This window comes from Verruconis gallopava (genome assembly GCF_000836295.1).
Source record: "Verruconis gallopava strain CBS 43764 unplaced genomic scaffold supercont1.13, whole genome shotgun sequence".
NCBI lineage: Eukaryota > Fungi > Ascomycota > Dothideomycetes > Venturiales > Sympoventuriaceae > Verruconis > Verruconis gallopava.
The window spans coordinates 533046-548410 of NW_015622149.1; the positions used below are offsets into that span (position 1 = coordinate 533046).

At 50.5% G+C, this 15365-nt stretch overlaps 5 protein-coding genes across 8 annotated transcripts; 2 read left to right on the forward strand and 3 right to left on the reverse strand.

Moving 5' to 3' along the window:
- Window positions 1-5: 5 nt before the first annotated feature.
- Window positions 6-4483, reverse strand: PV09_04669. 3 transcript variants are annotated; one of them, XM_016358054.1, is made up of 4 exons: window positions 2550-4483; window positions 2146-2436; window positions 883-2008; window positions 6-693 (listed from the first exon to the last, which is right to left on the reverse strand). In XM_016358054.1, the coding sequence occupies exons 1-4, from the start codon at window positions 4350-4352 to the stop codon at window positions 659-661; spliced, it is 3255 nt and encodes a 1084-aa protein (XP_016214256.1). In that variant the 5' UTR covers window positions 4353-4483; the 3' UTR covers window positions 6-658. The 3 variants fall into 3 exon arrangements, with proteins under 3 accessions (XP_016214256.1, XP_016214254.1, XP_016214255.1); XM_016358052.1 differs by having other exon boundaries at window positions 851-2008; XM_016358053.1 differs by having other exon boundaries at window positions 6-2008.
- Window positions 4484-6859: 2376 nt separating this feature from the next.
- PV09_04670 (uncharacterized protein) lies at window positions 6860-8986 on the reverse strand. Its single transcript, XM_016358055.1, has 6 exons — window positions 8407-8986; window positions 8332-8356; window positions 8057-8277; window positions 7794-8006; window positions 7426-7743; window positions 6860-7368 (listed from the first exon to the last, which is right to left on the reverse strand). Exons 1-6 carry the CDS (start codon window positions 8473-8475, stop codon window positions 6889-6891), a joined length of 1326 nt encoding a protein of 441 aa, XP_016214257.1. The 5' UTR covers window positions 8476-8986; the 3' UTR covers window positions 6860-6888.
- Window positions 8987-9222: 236 nt separating this feature from the next.
- PV09_04671 lies at window positions 9223-10328 on the forward strand. 2 transcript variants are annotated; one of them, XM_016358057.1, is made up of 3 exons: window positions 9223-9527; window positions 9586-9855; window positions 9910-10328. In XM_016358057.1, exons 1-3 carry the CDS (start codon window positions 9335-9337, stop codon window positions 10215-10217), a joined length of 771 nt encoding a protein of 256 aa, XP_016214259.1. In that variant the 5' UTR covers window positions 9223-9334; the 3' UTR covers window positions 10218-10328. The 2 variants fall into 2 exon arrangements, with proteins under 2 accessions (XP_016214259.1, XP_016214258.1); XM_016358056.1 differs by having other exon boundaries at window positions 9586-10328.
- PV09_04672 (uncharacterized protein) lies at window positions 10273-12045 on the reverse strand. The gene has a single exon (XM_016358058.1). It carries the CDS (start codon window positions 11945-11947, stop codon window positions 10478-10480), a length of 1470 nt encoding a protein of 489 aa, XP_016214260.1. The 5' UTR covers window positions 11948-12045; the 3' UTR covers window positions 10273-10477.
- Window positions 12046-12974: 929 nt separating this feature from the next.
- Window positions 12975-15167, forward strand: PV09_04673 (uncharacterized protein; the record flags this gene model as incomplete). Its single annotated transcript, XM_016358059.1, has 3 exons — window positions 12975-13534; window positions 13594-14058; window positions 14123-15167. 3 exons carry the CDS (start codon window positions 12975-12977, stop codon window positions 15165-15167), a joined length of 2070 nt encoding a protein of 689 aa, XP_016214261.1.
- Between the last annotated feature and the right edge of the window lie 198 nt (window positions 15168-15365).

The following is a 15365-nucleotide window of genomic DNA, read 5'->3' on the forward strand; positions in this document are numbered from 1 at the left end:
CTGGCTGCAAGAAATCCCATGATCAGAAACGACGTATCTACGTTTGCATGTTTAGCTGCCGGACACGGTCTGGCTCATGGGTGAGCGTTTTTGTTTTACAAACTCAGCCAAATAAAACTGAAGTGGTCTGCAACCTCTATGCATCATAGACCTTATCTCTCCAATATTCTGAGGACGAAAGTTTAATATTCAGGCGACTGAAAGCAATTGTGGTAAACCAGGAAAAGTCCTATTAGCGCGATCGTATTGAGCTACCTTGCTGCTGTCAACGACTCTCAGCCTACGTACCAAATCAAACGTGGAACACGAGGACACTCCAATCATAACTATCCACAATCCACAAATCTTCGAAATATTCAAACCTCCTCTCCGTTTTTGATCGATAAGCGCGGTTAAGGACGCATACGCTGAAGGTGGCAAGCAATAGGGGTATCTGAAAGGCAATTTGGCCAAACACACTTTGGGGAAATATGGCGGTAACGACAAGTTTATGTAAGAGATTTGCTGATATTTGGGCAGCCAGGAGGTCGATTACGAAGTAATCTTCGAAAACGGTGTGAAAGGAGGCGCTGGACAAGTTCAGGCAGTCTTGGTATGCCATTCAGACACCGTATCGTGGATGCGTTCATTTTCTGTGCCCCACTGGTTGTCAAGTTCCTCAAGTGCCTTCAGCTGGCTTTGCATCATCTCCAACTAAAAGAAGATCAATCAGCATAAGTCCAATGATCCGAATACATGACATGAGGAGGGCAATACAAAGGACGACCCGTCCAAACAAGCCGTCTCATGCAGCGCGTCCATGAAACAGACAAACACTACAGCAGAACATTTGCTAGGGAGGGAGGCTCACACTGCCTTCAACAGGACTGGAGACGGACGCACCACTACCTTCGGCTGGTTCGGGGGCATGTTTGCTTTGCTTCAGGCCAGGGCTCGACTTCGCGGGCGCACCCTCAAGAATTTTCATGGACTCCTCAAGTTTAACAAGACGAGCTTTGAGCTCCTGGTTCTCGGACTGAAGTTCGGCGTTCTTGATAACCTGTTCACTGAGATGTTCTTCGGCTTCCTTGGCCACCTTAAGCTCATTGTCTTTGGCCTTAAGTTCCTCCGCGATCTTTGCAAGTTCAGCCTTCGACTGCGCCAGCGACACCGCAGACTCCTTCGCAGCAGCTTCTGCGGCAGAAAGCTTAGCTTCGAGTTCTGCTTTGTCAATTTTACCTGATTCGAGTTCATCTTTAAGCTCTTTTACGAAAGACTCCATACTCTGAGCCTTCTCCTCTGTTTGGGCCAGCTTAGCTTCAAGAACGCGGAGATTGTCCATGTGAGATGCTACAACCGATTCGAGCTCCTTCGCGCTCTTTGACTCACTTTCACTCAGAGCTGTCTTGTACTTTTCCTCGAGCTTGCTGAGCGCATCTGCATGAGCAGCTGACATTGATTCTATCTGTTCTTTCAACAGAGCATTGGTCTGCTGAATGGCATCCATATCATCGGAACTGGACTTGAGCTTGGCAATCTCAGCCGCATGAGTCTCTTGCAGAATGCTGAGTTCTTTTGAATGCGCCTCCTTTATTGCTGTGTGCTCATGTTGAAGAGCCTCAAGATCTGACTTCAGCTGCGAAATAGTTGCCTCGAGCTTCGACGTGTTTTCGGATCCTGCAGCTAGCGCCTCGGCGTGTTTGGCCTCAAAATCAGCAATGACGGATTGCGTACTAGCAGCAGCCTCCTCGAGAGCTGCAGCATGCTTAGTTTCGAGTTCCTTGATTGCTGCAGCATGTTGAGCTTGCAATTCAGACGTATCTCCAGCAGCAGCCAATGCCGCGGCGTGTTTATCCTCAAGCTCCTTGATTGCTGTGCTATGTGCGGCCTCTAGTTCAGAAATTCGGGACGCAAATGAAGTCTTTGACTCTTCTAACGCGGCTTGCAGGCTGGAAACCTCCTTGGAGCTGGAGCTTCTGGCTTCTTCTAGTGCATTCGCATGCTTGATTTCGAGCTCTTTGATGGCAGCCTACGCATGTCAGCTTGTGCCCTTTGCCTGCTTTTGGATTGTAGTGGCAGAGAACGAGAATTGGGCCAGCACGAGAAGGTCTTGGTTGACAACATGACCTCAGGTTATAAACGGTGCAATTAACGAAAAAGACATACCTCATGACTTGCCTGTAGGTCCGAAAGCTCCTTGGCTCTTGCAGCCCTTTCGTCATTCAGAGCTGCGGCATGTTGAGCTTGCAACTCAGACGTGTCGCTTGCAGCTTGAAGTGCAGCTGCATGCTTGGCTTCTAATTCGGCAAGGACAGCTGAGTGCTTGCTCTCGAGCTCCGAGATGGTCTTCGCATGTTGAGCGGCAACTTCAGCATGTGCAGCTTTTAGGTCCTCAAGTTCTTTTGCGGCTGTGGCGCTTGCATCTGCGTGCTTGGATTCGAGCTCTTGTAAGGCAGCCTTAAAAAACGTCAGTTTTTAGCCTGTACTTTAAATTTCGCAATTGGGTGACAAATGTCACAACTTTGATCTCCTCCAACCTTCATTGCACATTCGGAGGGTTCATCACTTACTTCATGTTGAGCCTGGAGACTGGCACTTCCAGCAGCCTTCGCTTCTTCCAAAGCAATGGTATGAGCAGCCTTCAGATCTTCCATTTCCTTGGCTGACTCATTTGCAGATTTTGTGTATAACGCCTTCGCCGACTCCAGCTCAGCTGTAAGGGCAGCAATTTGCTCTTGCAAGGTCGAAATTTCAGAAGATCCAGCAGCCTTAGATGCTTCGAGAGCTGAAGTATGGTTGGACTTAAGATCTTCCAGTTCCTTGTCATGCTTTGATTGCAAGTCCGAAATAGTCGAATTGTGAGCTGCTTTTGCGGATTCCAGTTCTTCAGTCAAGATTTTGATCTTGTCCTGAAGAGCAGCTATTTCTGAAGAGCCAACAGACTTGGCTTGTTCCAGTGCTACGGCGTGAGCCTGTTCGAGTTCACCAATACGAGCAATAGCATCTGCATGGAGTTGCTTGGCCTCTGCTAGCTCTTCCTGTAGTGCAGATATCTGACTTCCAAAGGCGGTTTCGTTTTGGCTGGCAGCTGCTACTTGAGCCTGGAGTTCATCAATCTTGGAGGCGCTGTCACCAGATGCCTGTCTAGCAGCTGCCAATTCTGTTTGAAGGGCCTCAAGTTGGGATGATGACGCTTGCTTAGCAGCGGCCAATTCCTCCTGAAGTGATGCGAGGGATGAACTGGCATCAGCATGAGACTGCTTGGTAGCTACAAGCTCAGACTGAAGAGCTTCAATCTGTGAAGCAAGTCCTTTTTCGCCATCTTTTGCGGTCGCGAGCTGCGCTTGGAGCTCTGCGATCGTGTTGTTGAGCCCTTCGGCTTGCTCCGAGGATGCATTTCTTGCCGTACCCAACTCAGATTGAAGATCGTCAACAGTCTTCTGTAGGGCAGCCAATTCATCCGCAGACTTTGCAGAACCAGACTCTAAAGATGCAGTTGCATCTGCCAGTTGCGACTTTAGCGCCTCGACATCGGCTGTCGCCTTGTCAAGGCTGGCCTGCAATTCTTCAACTTTGGAGGCCTCCTCTTTTGCAGCAGCAAGTTGACTCTCAAGTTCTGCCGCCTTTTGCTCTAGCTCCTGAATCTGAACTTTCAACGACTCAGCTTCGGCAACACTCGCAGATGCGTCGGCGGGAGGAGCAGGCTTAGAAATCGACGCTCGTTTAGTTGCGCTTGTCGCGGAGCTAGGCGTTGCTCGTGCTGTAGCAGAAGCTGGCTTTGCAGGCGGTGCCATGGAAGATCTAGTTGCTGATGCTGCCGAAGGTCGAGTAGTGGTCCTTGCAGCTGAGGCTGTTGCCGCAGGAGCCACGGTCGAAGAGCGAGCTTTCGTTGGGCTTGTCACGCTGCTCTTTGATGCCGCAAGTGAAGTACGAGGCTTCGAACCATCCGTCGAGGACGTCGATGCAGTACTCATACGCTTATTCAACCCATTGGCACTTGTGGTTGTGGTGGACGGGCGAGCTGCCGATGATGTGGTCGTCGGCCGGGTCGGGGGCTTGCTCAAACTACTCTTCACAGCTGTGGACGGAGACGTCTTGCTCGCCGTCGCTGAGCTAGCCGTAGCACGAGCCGCGCTGGTTGTTGTAGGCTTCTTGACGGGCGGCGCGGAGGTGCGTGAGCCCGGCTTTGCGTTTTCCATGGCCTTTACCCGGGACGCTACTGAGGACGTCTTCGCGGCCTTCGGCGATGCTTTCTCTGCGTCCGTCGACAGTCCCTCGTGGTCGGTCACGGGAGCTTCGGAGCCCGATAGCACGTCGGCTGCCGATGCTGGGGCGGCATCAGATACTACCTCTGGCTCGGAGACATCGGCCATTCTGCGCAGTGCTGTCGCAATGGGAAAAGAGATCGGGAAATAGACTGAATCAACAAAGACCTGAAGAAGACCAAGGCAAGCAGCTGGATGGACTTCCCGACGAGCTGTTTAAGGTGGGAGAGCGTTTGATGTACACGTCAAAAAAAGCTGCGCTGTCGGACGCGCCTGCTTCCTTGACCGTACTCGATGCAGGGTGCGCTCGCTCCGCATAGGGCGGCCAGCTCTCACCCAGTTCGGAAATGCGGGTCGCCCTTGCTTTTTCTGCGATTCCGCCGACGAGCCAATGGAAGGCGCCAACGACGCTGGCATCATCTCCACATTACTCGGGCACTGCATGAGACGGGATGTGTGACGGTGTGCAGGCATTTTTGCATGAGAAGGTGAACGTGGGCGTTCGCTGTTCGAGAGCATATCTTGTTGCCACCGCGTTGCTCTAACGTGCGGGAACGGTTCTCCACGACCTGACATCCCAGGGAACCCTTGGCTGCTCGGTGCGGAACTGTTGTACCTGCATTCGATGGAGGGTCCACATTTCCACTGTATGCCGTGCTTTTAACTACAGTAGACTACATACGCTTCCCACGTCTCATTATGAGTTCACGCAGCAACGCCCCGAACCGCCTCATAACGCAAGTGGCCGATGAATGAGCCTGCGTAGCAAAGCTACCCGAATCAAGCAGACCAACCTGTGGGCGTGATCTGCTGTTCCCCCCGTCCAGTCATAACAGTCTTTGCTCTGTGAAGGCTCCGATATTCGAGGGCCTTTCTCGGTGTGGCCATGAGCAAAAAAAAAGAAAAAGAAAAGGGCTCAACCGCGATTCGAACGCGGGGCCTCTCGCAACTCTGTGGGACGTACCCAAAGCGAGAATCATACCACTCTGACTGCTGTTAGCCGAGAAGATAATCCGGGATGCGAACTTTACATACAGACCATTGAGCCGTTTGATTCTTCGTGTGATCATTAGCAGGCTATTTCTCCAATTCACACATCAATTTGTGCACCGCGCGTCTCCATGTACGCTTCTTACAGTCACAGCACCAGGTCTATGCAGGCGTTGATATTCAATTTGCGGCTCTGACTCCAGCTCCACTCTGCTGATTACTGTTGCTCAATCCGGAGAGAGGCTCTAGCATGGTGGTATATGCTGCAGCGCCGTGGGTCTTCGAGATGCCAGTGCCCCTGGGTTGGGTTAGCAGAGAATCATGCCGCTTCTTTATTCATAATGCTCAGTCCAAGTTTGGAAACCCACGTCTGTTGTTCTTTTGTGAGTGGCAACAGACAGACTCATCTCGCCAGCCAAATTTGCTTACCGCGTTTATTACCAATGTCTCCGGTCATGGCGCTAAAGTGATGCTTAGCAACTTAGATAACCCAGTCAAAGGTTTGCGTACGCGAGGAGGGTCTGGGGTAGTTGTGTGTGGAGGACACATCAAGCACTCTCGTCGTTGAAAATCCGCGCTGAGGCTTTTTCAGAAGATAATCAATGATTAGAAAATCGGCCTTCGCACAATTCACTCCTGACTTCGGCCTTCCAAACGCATGGCGTCGTCGGACGTAACAACTTCTACCTATTTGCGATTGAGAAATGGAGCAGAAGGACGAAATGTGGTGAGAGTCATGGATGAGGTATGTTTGTTTTGACTACAATCATTCGACTGTTCTTAGTAACTATCAGTTTTCATCTTTTATAGCTCATGATCTGGTCTGAAGCAGGTGGAAAGGTTCTTGGGGGGTCCGAAGACATCACCAAGATGACTTCTATACATCGTCATGATTTCGGTAGGTGAAAAAAAAGCTTAGAAGATAGGGAACAGAATATGAGCCAGCAAAGCTGAGGGTGAAGTCCGTTCCTCAGTAACAAGATTTAGATAGAATTATACATATTATCACGATTATAAGGATTTTCCATGCGTCACATGACTTAGGGTCTGCTGCAGGATCGACCCTTCATTGGAAGATGACTCAAGCAACCAGTCATAGTTCATCGCATGAGTAAGGTCCGGATAGCAGTCGATACAGAGCACGACTGTAAATTATACATTCTCCTATTCGCAACCGTTTAGTTAAGAATTCCCATCCGTTCATTGTTGATGAATAACTTTCAATAGTGATCTCAAAGCGTTAATAGTGTTCGCAACCGGTTGATATCTAAGGGTCTGATACTCCTAACACAGCAAGAGTCAGTCAAATAGGACACCATGCCTTTTTTGATCCGAGTTTAACTCAGCACATACAGAAATGAAGATCCTGTCTTTTGAATTCAAGAACTTGATTAATATTGACTCAAAGCCGTTCCGACTACAGCGTGTCTCATCATTCAGCTGGATTGAAGAAGTGAAAAACTCTGGCGGAATAGGCGAGAGAATGCTAGATTTGCAGTCAAAAGAGTCAAGTTTCGGTGTTGGAACTCTTAAGATCCATGCTTCTCGTACCGTGCATATGAACATTAGGAATAGAGGAAGGTGCATAGATATCTCATTTTTTTTTTCAAGGTAATTCGTAGAAGCTAACCTGACATACTGGTATGATGAATCTCTAAAACTTCGCTTCGAAGCCGTACTCCTTCAACTTTGCGGCCACTCTCTCCTTTTGTTTGGCAACGGCTTCAATGATGGGCCCATTTCGCTTGTTCTCATTTCTGCCCAACTGCTGCAAATGAACCTCATCTGGCCCATCTGCAATTCTGATTGTGCGCATATGTGCCCACATGCTTGCTAGCGGAGTATCTTGACTCACGCCGGCCGCACCATGTGCTTGGACGGCCCGGTCGATGACCTGCAGAGCTATGGCCGGGACCATGACCTTGGCAGCAGCAATCTCGCGCTGGGCTCCCTTAGCGTCTGTCTCGTCAATCTTAATGGCTGCATTGAGCACGATAAGCCGCGCAGCATCGATCTCCATACGTGATCGAGCAATCCACTCCATAATGACACCGTGCTGGCTGAGTTGCTTGCCGAAAGTCTTGCGAGCCGGATCATTGACACGAGCGATCATGAGTTCGAGAGCTTTCTCAGCCTATGGTGCACAGTTAGCGTTCTTCGGCGAAAATTGGTGTTCAGGTGCATAGCGTACCGATCCAAGAGACCTCATCGCGTGATGGATACGACCAGGTCCAAGACGACCCTGAATGATTTCAAAGCCTCTACCCTCACCAAGCACGAGAGCAGAAAGTGGCACGCGGACATTAGTGAATGTGATTTCGGCGTGGCCATGGGGAGCATCGTCATAACCATAGACAGACAGCATCCGCTCAATCTTAATTCCTGGCGTTCCAGCGGGAACAAGCAGAACAGACTGTTGCTTATGCGTGTCTGGATTATTAGGATCCGTCTTTCCGAGCACCACGTAGATCTTGCACCGTGGATCACCCGCGCCACTAGACCACCATTTCTTGAACGACTTAGCTAAAATTGTACACCCGAGCATCATCATCTACTCACAGAGCCATTGAGAACATACTCGTTGCCATCCCGTTTGATGCTCAACTCTATGTTTCGAGCATCCGACGAAGCAACTTTGCGTTCCGTCATGAGGAAAGCAGAACGAATCTTTCCGTCTAGGAGTGGTTGAAGCCACTCCTTTTTTTGTTGCGCGTTTCCATACTTCGCAATAACCTCCATGTTACCGGTGTCCGGCGCGGCACAGTTGACAGCCTAAATGCGAGCTATCAGCACAGTAATACTGGAGACACGCTAGATCGCACCTCCGATGCAAGGCTTGATTTTCCAAGAATGCCAGCAATCAGTCCGTATTCTAGATTGGTCAGGTCGAACCCTTCAGCATAAGCATGCTTGCTAAGGAACATGTTCCAAAGCCCGAGCTTTTTAGCTTTCTCCTTGAGATCATCAATGATAGGTGGATAGAAGTTCCACCTGTCTTTGGCTGCCGCCAACTGGGCTCTAGCAACGGCATCTCCTGGTATACCTTTTACAGAAGTTAAATAGGTTCATGATTCCTTCTCAGTGCTGGAACACCAACATTCTTCTTCAACAAATTTTTCCACCTTTCAAGGCGGTGAGCTATTATCTCATGTGGATTGGAGCATAGACTCACAATATCGAGCAATTTCCTGGCCTGGGGACCAACCTTGTGGGCGATCAGAGGAGGAATCGTCGCAGACATTGTAGAGGCCTGAATATCAATAATGATTTTAATTCAAGATGCAAAGTGTAGACCAGAATGTTGAAAAGAACGAGAACTTTGAATGTCTTTTAACAAGACGTGTTACCGAGCTGTCTGCGAGGATATGTTGCTACTATGCACCCCAGAGTCTGGGGTAAGCCTCGGATCTGGCAACCCCGCCTTGGAACGAATCCAAGGACCGATCCATTTCGTATTTCAATGCCCGATACTGCTTCTGAAGCTTTAGGACTATACCAAGAAAGCTCCAATTAGGTGTGGAATAGCAGCTCGTGCTTCGCGATTATTAATTGAAGAACAATAACTGCAGCGAATATGAAGTGGTGCAGCCCTGGTGCCGCGGCTTCGCCCAGAGGAGACGTGCCAATAATTACCAGGATATAAGATCTCGTGCAAGTCCTTCGTATCATAATCGACGAGTTACAGCCATTGATACGGTCCTATGCAATAACGCCGAATATATGAATGTAGGTTAGGAAGGCTATACGTCTTGCTCGAGCGAGAGACAAGAGGGGAAGTATCCCCGAACCTTTTCCGCACTAACAAAGTCGACGTCCTCGCCCACCTTAGTTCTCCTCTACACAATGCCTTACGACAGATGTCATATTTCGGACCAAAGTGTCTCGATCACATTCTATTCGACGGCGCGAAAATTCTGCTACCAGACCCGATTCCTGCGTACAAGTAGTTTCAATGCGCCTTTTGGCCATTTGCCGCAGCATCGGTCCGGTCCGATTGTGTTTAGTGTCGATCGCTCCATCAGCCCTACAAATGTCGTGATGACGCCGATAGAATCAAAAAGCGCAATTTTTCCTTTGCAGGCCTGCAATCATCCTCACTGATGAGCTCTGCGGCGGAAGAGGCGCGGGACGCGCATGCGGACACTGATGACGTCTCGAAGAGAATCCCATACTACAGACGCAATGTGCGCAATTATATGACATCGATACCGATCTTGCTCTGCTGCTTCTGCTCCGGTCTCGTCGATTCCGCTGTCTTCAACGCATGGGGTGTGTTTGCTACCATGCAGACCGGTACTTGGCAATTTTCCGTCCGTTCTTTGTGAGTTCGGCTCTGATTGCAGCAACGTAGGAAATACCATCATCCTCGCTCTCGGCGCATCCCACCAGCCAGAGGGCCACCCGCGAGCCTGGCTCCAAGCCCTCCTCGCCGTATCCTTCTTCTTCTTCGGCGCCCTCTTCCACGCACGCTACACCCGAGCCACCGGCTCCCCACTACGCCATTTGACGCTCGCTTCAAGCTTTCTTATCCAATGTGCGCTTATAACGACTGCTGCTGCCCTTGTACAGTCCGGTGTCGTACCTGGCATACCAGCCAAGGAAAATGGTAGCAACAACCGTGGTGAGAGCGAGCCTTGGATCACGCTGATACCGATCCCAATGTTGAGTTTCCAAGCGGGCATGCAAAGCGTAACAGCGCGACAATTAGGCTTTAACGAGATACCCACGACAGTGCTCACGTCGTGCTTTTGCGATCTTGGAAATGACCCGAAGCTGTTTGCGGGCATCACGGAGAATTGGCAGCGTAACAGACGGATCGGGAGTGTAATTTCGATTTTGTTGGGAGGTATTATTGGCGGTTGGTTAAGCCGGACTAGCAATGGCATGCCAACTAGCATCTGGCTTGCTGCAGCGGTGAAAGGCTCTATTTCCGTTGCCTGGCTTCTATGGCAGGATGAGAAGCCTCAAGAGAGTGAAAAATGAAGGAGAAGCAAATTGCTTAGTTTTCGTATAGAGTAGATAATCTTAGACGTTAAGACATTGTTACAATACTCAAAAGGCTCATGCACAAGCAGTCAGTTTTGCTGCACGATGTTCATGACAAGATATACGCTCATTCGATTGGGTTCGTCCCTCTATTATGATGCAAGTATCTGATCGGCGATAAGTCCGAAGATGATGAAGATGTTTTCCCAATCATGAACCTGGCCCTACATGATCTCCCAGAATATGTCCAAAGGACTTCAAACCTTATAAAAGCAAAACGCATGGTAGAAGCTCGCTGCTTCCATTTCTTCCTTCTCCACAAGTAGTTGATCATTTCTGCTCTTCACACCCATCCGCTCCGCTAGCTCAGCAAACTCCCTATCTTGCTTCTCTTCCTCGAATACCTCCCTGAACTCCTTGCGATACTGGAGCTCGAGATTGAAGTCCTCGGCAAGGCCACGGAAAGACTCCCAAGGAACCACATATTCGGGTACAGTATCGACAGCTTCAGCGAGGAAGAAGAAGTACTTCCAACCAAATGGCGGACGGAAGACGCCATCAACAGGGGTGCGACTGGGGAATTGAACCCGATAGATGGAGTTGCTCCATTCAAGTGGTTTTTCAGGTAGCTTGTCATCCTTTTTAGAGACTTCATCTTTCGCATGGGCAGTGCCATTAGCTTCTAGCGGAGAGCCATTTTGTGCGGACGCTTCGTCCTTCGCTGCCTCTATAGGCTTTTCGGGATCCCACTCATTGTCACTATCGGCAAATGTAGGCCTATCATCATCGCTGTCCACAAATGTTGGTCTGTCATCCTCTTCATCACCTGCTTGATCTGGCTTCCGGCTCGCAGTAATAGAAGAAGCAGTTCCATTGGCCTTATGATATTCTTGTACCTTCGCAGAGATCACATCAGAGTTGGGAATCACCCCGATGAACTTTCCACCTTTCTTCAAGCTCCCTGCCACATTCCTGAGCATTATTTTGGCCTTTTCTTCGCTCTCGAAGGCGTAGTGCATGCAAAACATCATGCTTACAACATCGAAGCCTCCACCGCCCCATCTAGGGTCCAAACTCTTGTCGAAGCCGACCTCTCGCACTATGTTGACGTCTTGCAGCGACTCTCCAAAGCAGTCCTTCACTTGAAACTCGGCATGGAACAACCTGCCACGCGACTTTTGCCTCATCTCCCTATATCTGCCTGCAGCTTGTTGAATCGACACCTCGGCGGGATCCAAGCCCACGTACAGCTCGGGATGCTGATGTCTCCACTTCTGTAAGTCCCCGCCTTTGCCACATCCAATGTCCAAAATCTTGAAGCCTGGCTTCTGAGGTGAAAATTTCTTGATCAGCACGCTCTTTACCCAGTTATTATAAGACCGCAGGCCTTTGATGCTTGAATCCGTCCGCCGCCATTCTCGTCCATACTGAGGTACCGCGTTGTACGATTGCTTGACAAAATCCGAAACAGATGCTGAAGGGGCTAAGGGATCCTGTTGCGCTCGCTCGCGCTGCAATTCCTTTCTTTGCGCATCTTCAATCTGCGTCCGGCTGATACGCGCTGCGCCGGTAGGACGCTTTCGTTTTCGTGGAGGTGACGGAGGAGGAGGTGTCGGCTCTCGTAATAGGTCTGCTTTCTTTGCTGTATCATTGCGTTGTTGATCGTGCGTACGCTTCATACCCCGGTGCTGCTCAGGAGACTTTGATTTGGTTTCTACGTCTGCCATAGTGCGAGAATAGAGGCATAGACTAGAGAGCTCTGGTAGATAGAATGTACTTCTCTTTGGCAGCTTTTCACTCAGTTTGTGCTGCTCAATGATGTTTTTGAATAGCCACGAGATAGGGACAATTCAGGTGAGGTGTCGGAGGACGCAGCCTGACGGCGCTAACACGTGACCAGGCTGTAAGGCTTCGGTTAACTTGGCTTTTAGGACGACGGTCTATTCAAGGGTCAATAACGACTCCACCACCGCGTTCGAACGATCGTAGATATTAGGCGATACTTGTCCCGTGTAACACGGTTGAGAGAATCACGTGTAATGATTTCACGCTGCTTACACTTTAGATATCTATAGAAACCCAAATCAAGGCGTACCCTTTAGCACTGACGTCTGCGGTCATCATCGTATTCATGCACACTTTCGAGACGGTTAAAAGAGCTATGTGGAGACTTTTGCAATGGCTTCAATAGCAAGATGGCTTATTCTCGAGAAAGTGATCTTACGATCGACTTGAGCTTGATTGGTCGCCAGGTAGCAGACTCTCGGGTAGGGTACGGAGGCGCAAGAAGCGTCTGTCGATACCAGCGCGCCTTTTCCGACCGTCCTCATTTTTCTGAGTCTTGGAGTCACAGCATCGAGAAAGATTGAGACAATTTTTACTTTAACGCACAGCGCTCAGGGTCGGCCTGCAGGAAACTTGCTCATCTTCTTCTTGGCACCTCGCTTGTTCGAGAAGCCAAGCTCGCAGACCTGGTGGCTCCCGTTCATGGTTCCATACACACGGTTTCTGAGAGCAATGTAGTCCACTAATGTAAGACATATGACTCGCTTGTTTAATTCTTCATTTCATTTTTTTCGCGTTCTAGATCTCGGCCTGGACTCTTGGGTGAGCATTTTTATCTTTGTTTGCCGGAGAGCAAACGCCCACAGAGATAAAAGGGTTAACAATCGTCATTGTTAAGCTCTTGAGATAATCCAGTCCTGCGCAGAGTTTTTATTACTTCAAAATTCGTAGAATTCGAGTTGTTAGACGATGATGACGAAGACCTTTGGCGCCTTGCTTATCTTTTCAGCAATCCAACATGCCTATTCTATGACATCTCAAGGCCGCACGGGTCATGGACTCATTGGCTACGGAATCGACATGTATAAACCGCCATGTGCACATGCATGTCGTGACACCATATCCGGAAGCCAATTGGCTTGTTCTATGGTCATGAGCTCTCATGACCATATGTTTATGAAGCGAATGGACATGAGCGGCGAAGTAATGACAGAACCTGAATGCTACGCTACCGATGATGTCTACTTGCAAACACTAGCGTATTGCATATCAACACATTGCATTGGAATACCACAGTGGCAACTCGAGAAGTACTGGGCTACCTACGCCGTGGGTAGGGATGAGGGCCAGCCGATTCCCAAAGAGACGTACCAGCAGGCCCTCGCAAAGATTTCGGACGCTCCGACGGAAGTATTGGTCAGCGGAGAGCCGTTGAACAAAACTAGCCTGGTGGACGAAGAAGAATACCTCGCAAACTACAACGGCGATGCGAGCTTTGAAAACGCCGAAATCCATCACGAGCGATACGGGTACGATTCGACGTCAAGTTTAAAAAATCCAGAGTAATTTGCTAATCCGAGAGATTCAGAATCGTCCTTCTCGTCACAGGAGGTGCAATTCCAATCGCAACCTCGCTTCTACGTTTTGTACCCTTTCCCTCTGCCTGGACGTCAATGTTCAATGCCTACTTCATTACACCGCCCACCTTTGGCTCCAAGCACAACGTCCCTATTTTTAACATATTCCACATGCCAACACGTGGGCAAGCCCTCTTCATCCTCTACCTGATCATCATCAACTTCGTGCTCAGCTTTGTCAGCTTGGACACCACGACTCCAAACGCCTGGTATGCGACCGTCCACGAGCAGTGGAGCGGCTACCTCGGCCTCAGAGTTGGGGTTCTGAGCTTTGCGAACCTACCTTTGTTGATACTGTACGCAGGGAGGAACAACGTTCTGCTGTGGGTAACGAACTGGAGCCACAGCACGTTTTTGCTGCTGCACCGCTGGGTCGCGTGGATTTGCACGCTGCAAGCCGTCGTGCACTCCATCATGTAGGTGGCAGCCTTCCATTCGCAACGCGTTTTATGCGCACCGCTCACGCACACAAACACATAGGTACCTCAAATCGTACGTCGAGAGCGGAGACTTCGCGACCGAGGTAAAACTTGCATATTGGATCTGGGGAAGCGTCGCGACGCTGAGCTTCTCATTGATGATTCCCTGCTCGGCGTACCCGATCCGAAAGGCCGTGTACGAAGTGTTCCTCCTGTGGCACAACTTGCTCGCCGTTTTCGTCGTCGTCGGATGTTACTACCACATCATCTGCCGCTTCCAACGACAGTGGGGGTACGAGACGTGGATCTACGTCGCTATAGCTGTGTGGGGCTTTGAGCGTGCAATGAGGCTAGCCCGGCTGGCGCGGAACGGGGTCAGGACGGCTAAGGTCACCGTCATCGACGACGATTACGTACGGGTCGACATCGAAGGTGTCAGTGACTCGGGCCACGCGTATCTTTATTTCCCGACCCTGACATGGCGTCTGTGGGAGAACCACCCGTTCTCCGTCGCGTCGACCGTGCTGGGTTCTCAGGCGCTCGAAGGCGCAAGGAAGCGCGAGGAGACGGCCGACGTGGAGAAGTCCGGTGCCGTGAGTGTCGTCAAGGAAAGCGGCAGCTCGACGCGCAGCGCGGTCGCGCCTGCCAAAGTCGGCCTCACGTTCCTGCTCAGGCTGCGCGATGGCCTGACGGCCAAGATCCGCAACCACGCGTCGCTCCCCGTCTTGGTCGAGTCGGGCTACGGGTCGCACGAGAGTCTGGCCTCGCATCCATTCCTTCTGTGCGTCGCCGGCGGCGTTGGCATCACTGCCTGCGTCCCGTATTTGCGGGCGCACCCGGGCCGCACAAGGCTCCTGTGGGGCGTGAGGACCCCCGGCATCGTCGAGGACATGGCCGTGGCGCTCGCGAATATAGACAAGGAGGTTTACATTGGCAAGCGCATGAACATCTCTGAGGTGCTTGAGCGAGAACTTTGCCCCGTCGAGGACGCCGCTGTGGTCGTCAGCGGGCCCAACGGTATGGCCGATGAGGTGAGGGTCGCCGTCGCCAAGCTTGGTAGACGGGGTTTTAAGATCAAACTTGTGGAGGAGGCATTTAGCTGGTAAACCATTTTCTCAGGTTGCTGGGCTGAGCTGCCCGTCGCCCTGGCGAACTCTTTTGACTTTTGCGAACATGTCGAGAACACAAAGATGCAGTAATTACGTGCTCCATTTCACATGGCGCGCGTACAGGCGGCTATGTGACGTCCAAAGGGGTACGTGCGTGCGTAAGCGGCTAGCATGGCCGGGTAACTCTTCGTCTCG

Excerpts from the sequence above, each read along its gene's own strand:
- PV09_04669 (XM_016358052.1), bottom strand. The coding sequence starts at position 4,352 with ATGGCCGATGTCTCCGAGCCAGAGGTAGTATCTGATGCCGCCCCAGCA. Across the intron at positions 2,437-2,549 it reads GTCTCCAGGCTCAACATGAA|GCTGCCTTACAAGAGCTCGA; the intron begins GTAAGTGATGAA and ends ACGTTTTTTAAG. Across the intron at positions 694-850 it reads CCAGTCCTGTTGAAGGCAGT|TTGGAGATGATGCAAAGCCA; the intron begins GTGAGCCTCCCT and ends ATCTTCTTTTAG.
- PV09_04670 (XM_016358055.1), bottom strand. The coding sequence starts at position 8,475 with ATGTCTGCGACGATTCCTCCTCTGATCGCCCACAAGGTTGGTCCCCAG. Across the intron at positions 8,007-8,056 it reads AATCAAGCCTTGCATCGGAG|GCTGTCAACTGTGCCGCGCC; the intron begins GTGCGATCTAGC and ends GCTCGCATTTAG. Across the intron at positions 7,369-7,425 it reads CGATGAGGTCTCTTGGATCG|GCTGAGAAAGCTCTCGAACT; the intron begins GTACGCTATGCA and ends TGTGCACCATAG.
- PV09_04671 (XM_016358056.1), top strand. The coding sequence starts at position 9,335 with ATGAGCTCTGCGGCGGAAGAGGCGCGGGACGCGCATGCGGACACTGAT. Across the intron at positions 9,528-9,585 it reads GTTTGCTACCATGCAGACCG|GAAATACCATCATCCTCGCT; the intron begins GTACTTGGCAAT and ends GCAGCAACGTAG.
- PV09_04672 (XM_016358058.1), bottom strand. The coding sequence starts at position 11,947 with ATGGCAGACGTAGAAACCAAATCAAAGTCTCCTGAGCAGCACCGGGGT.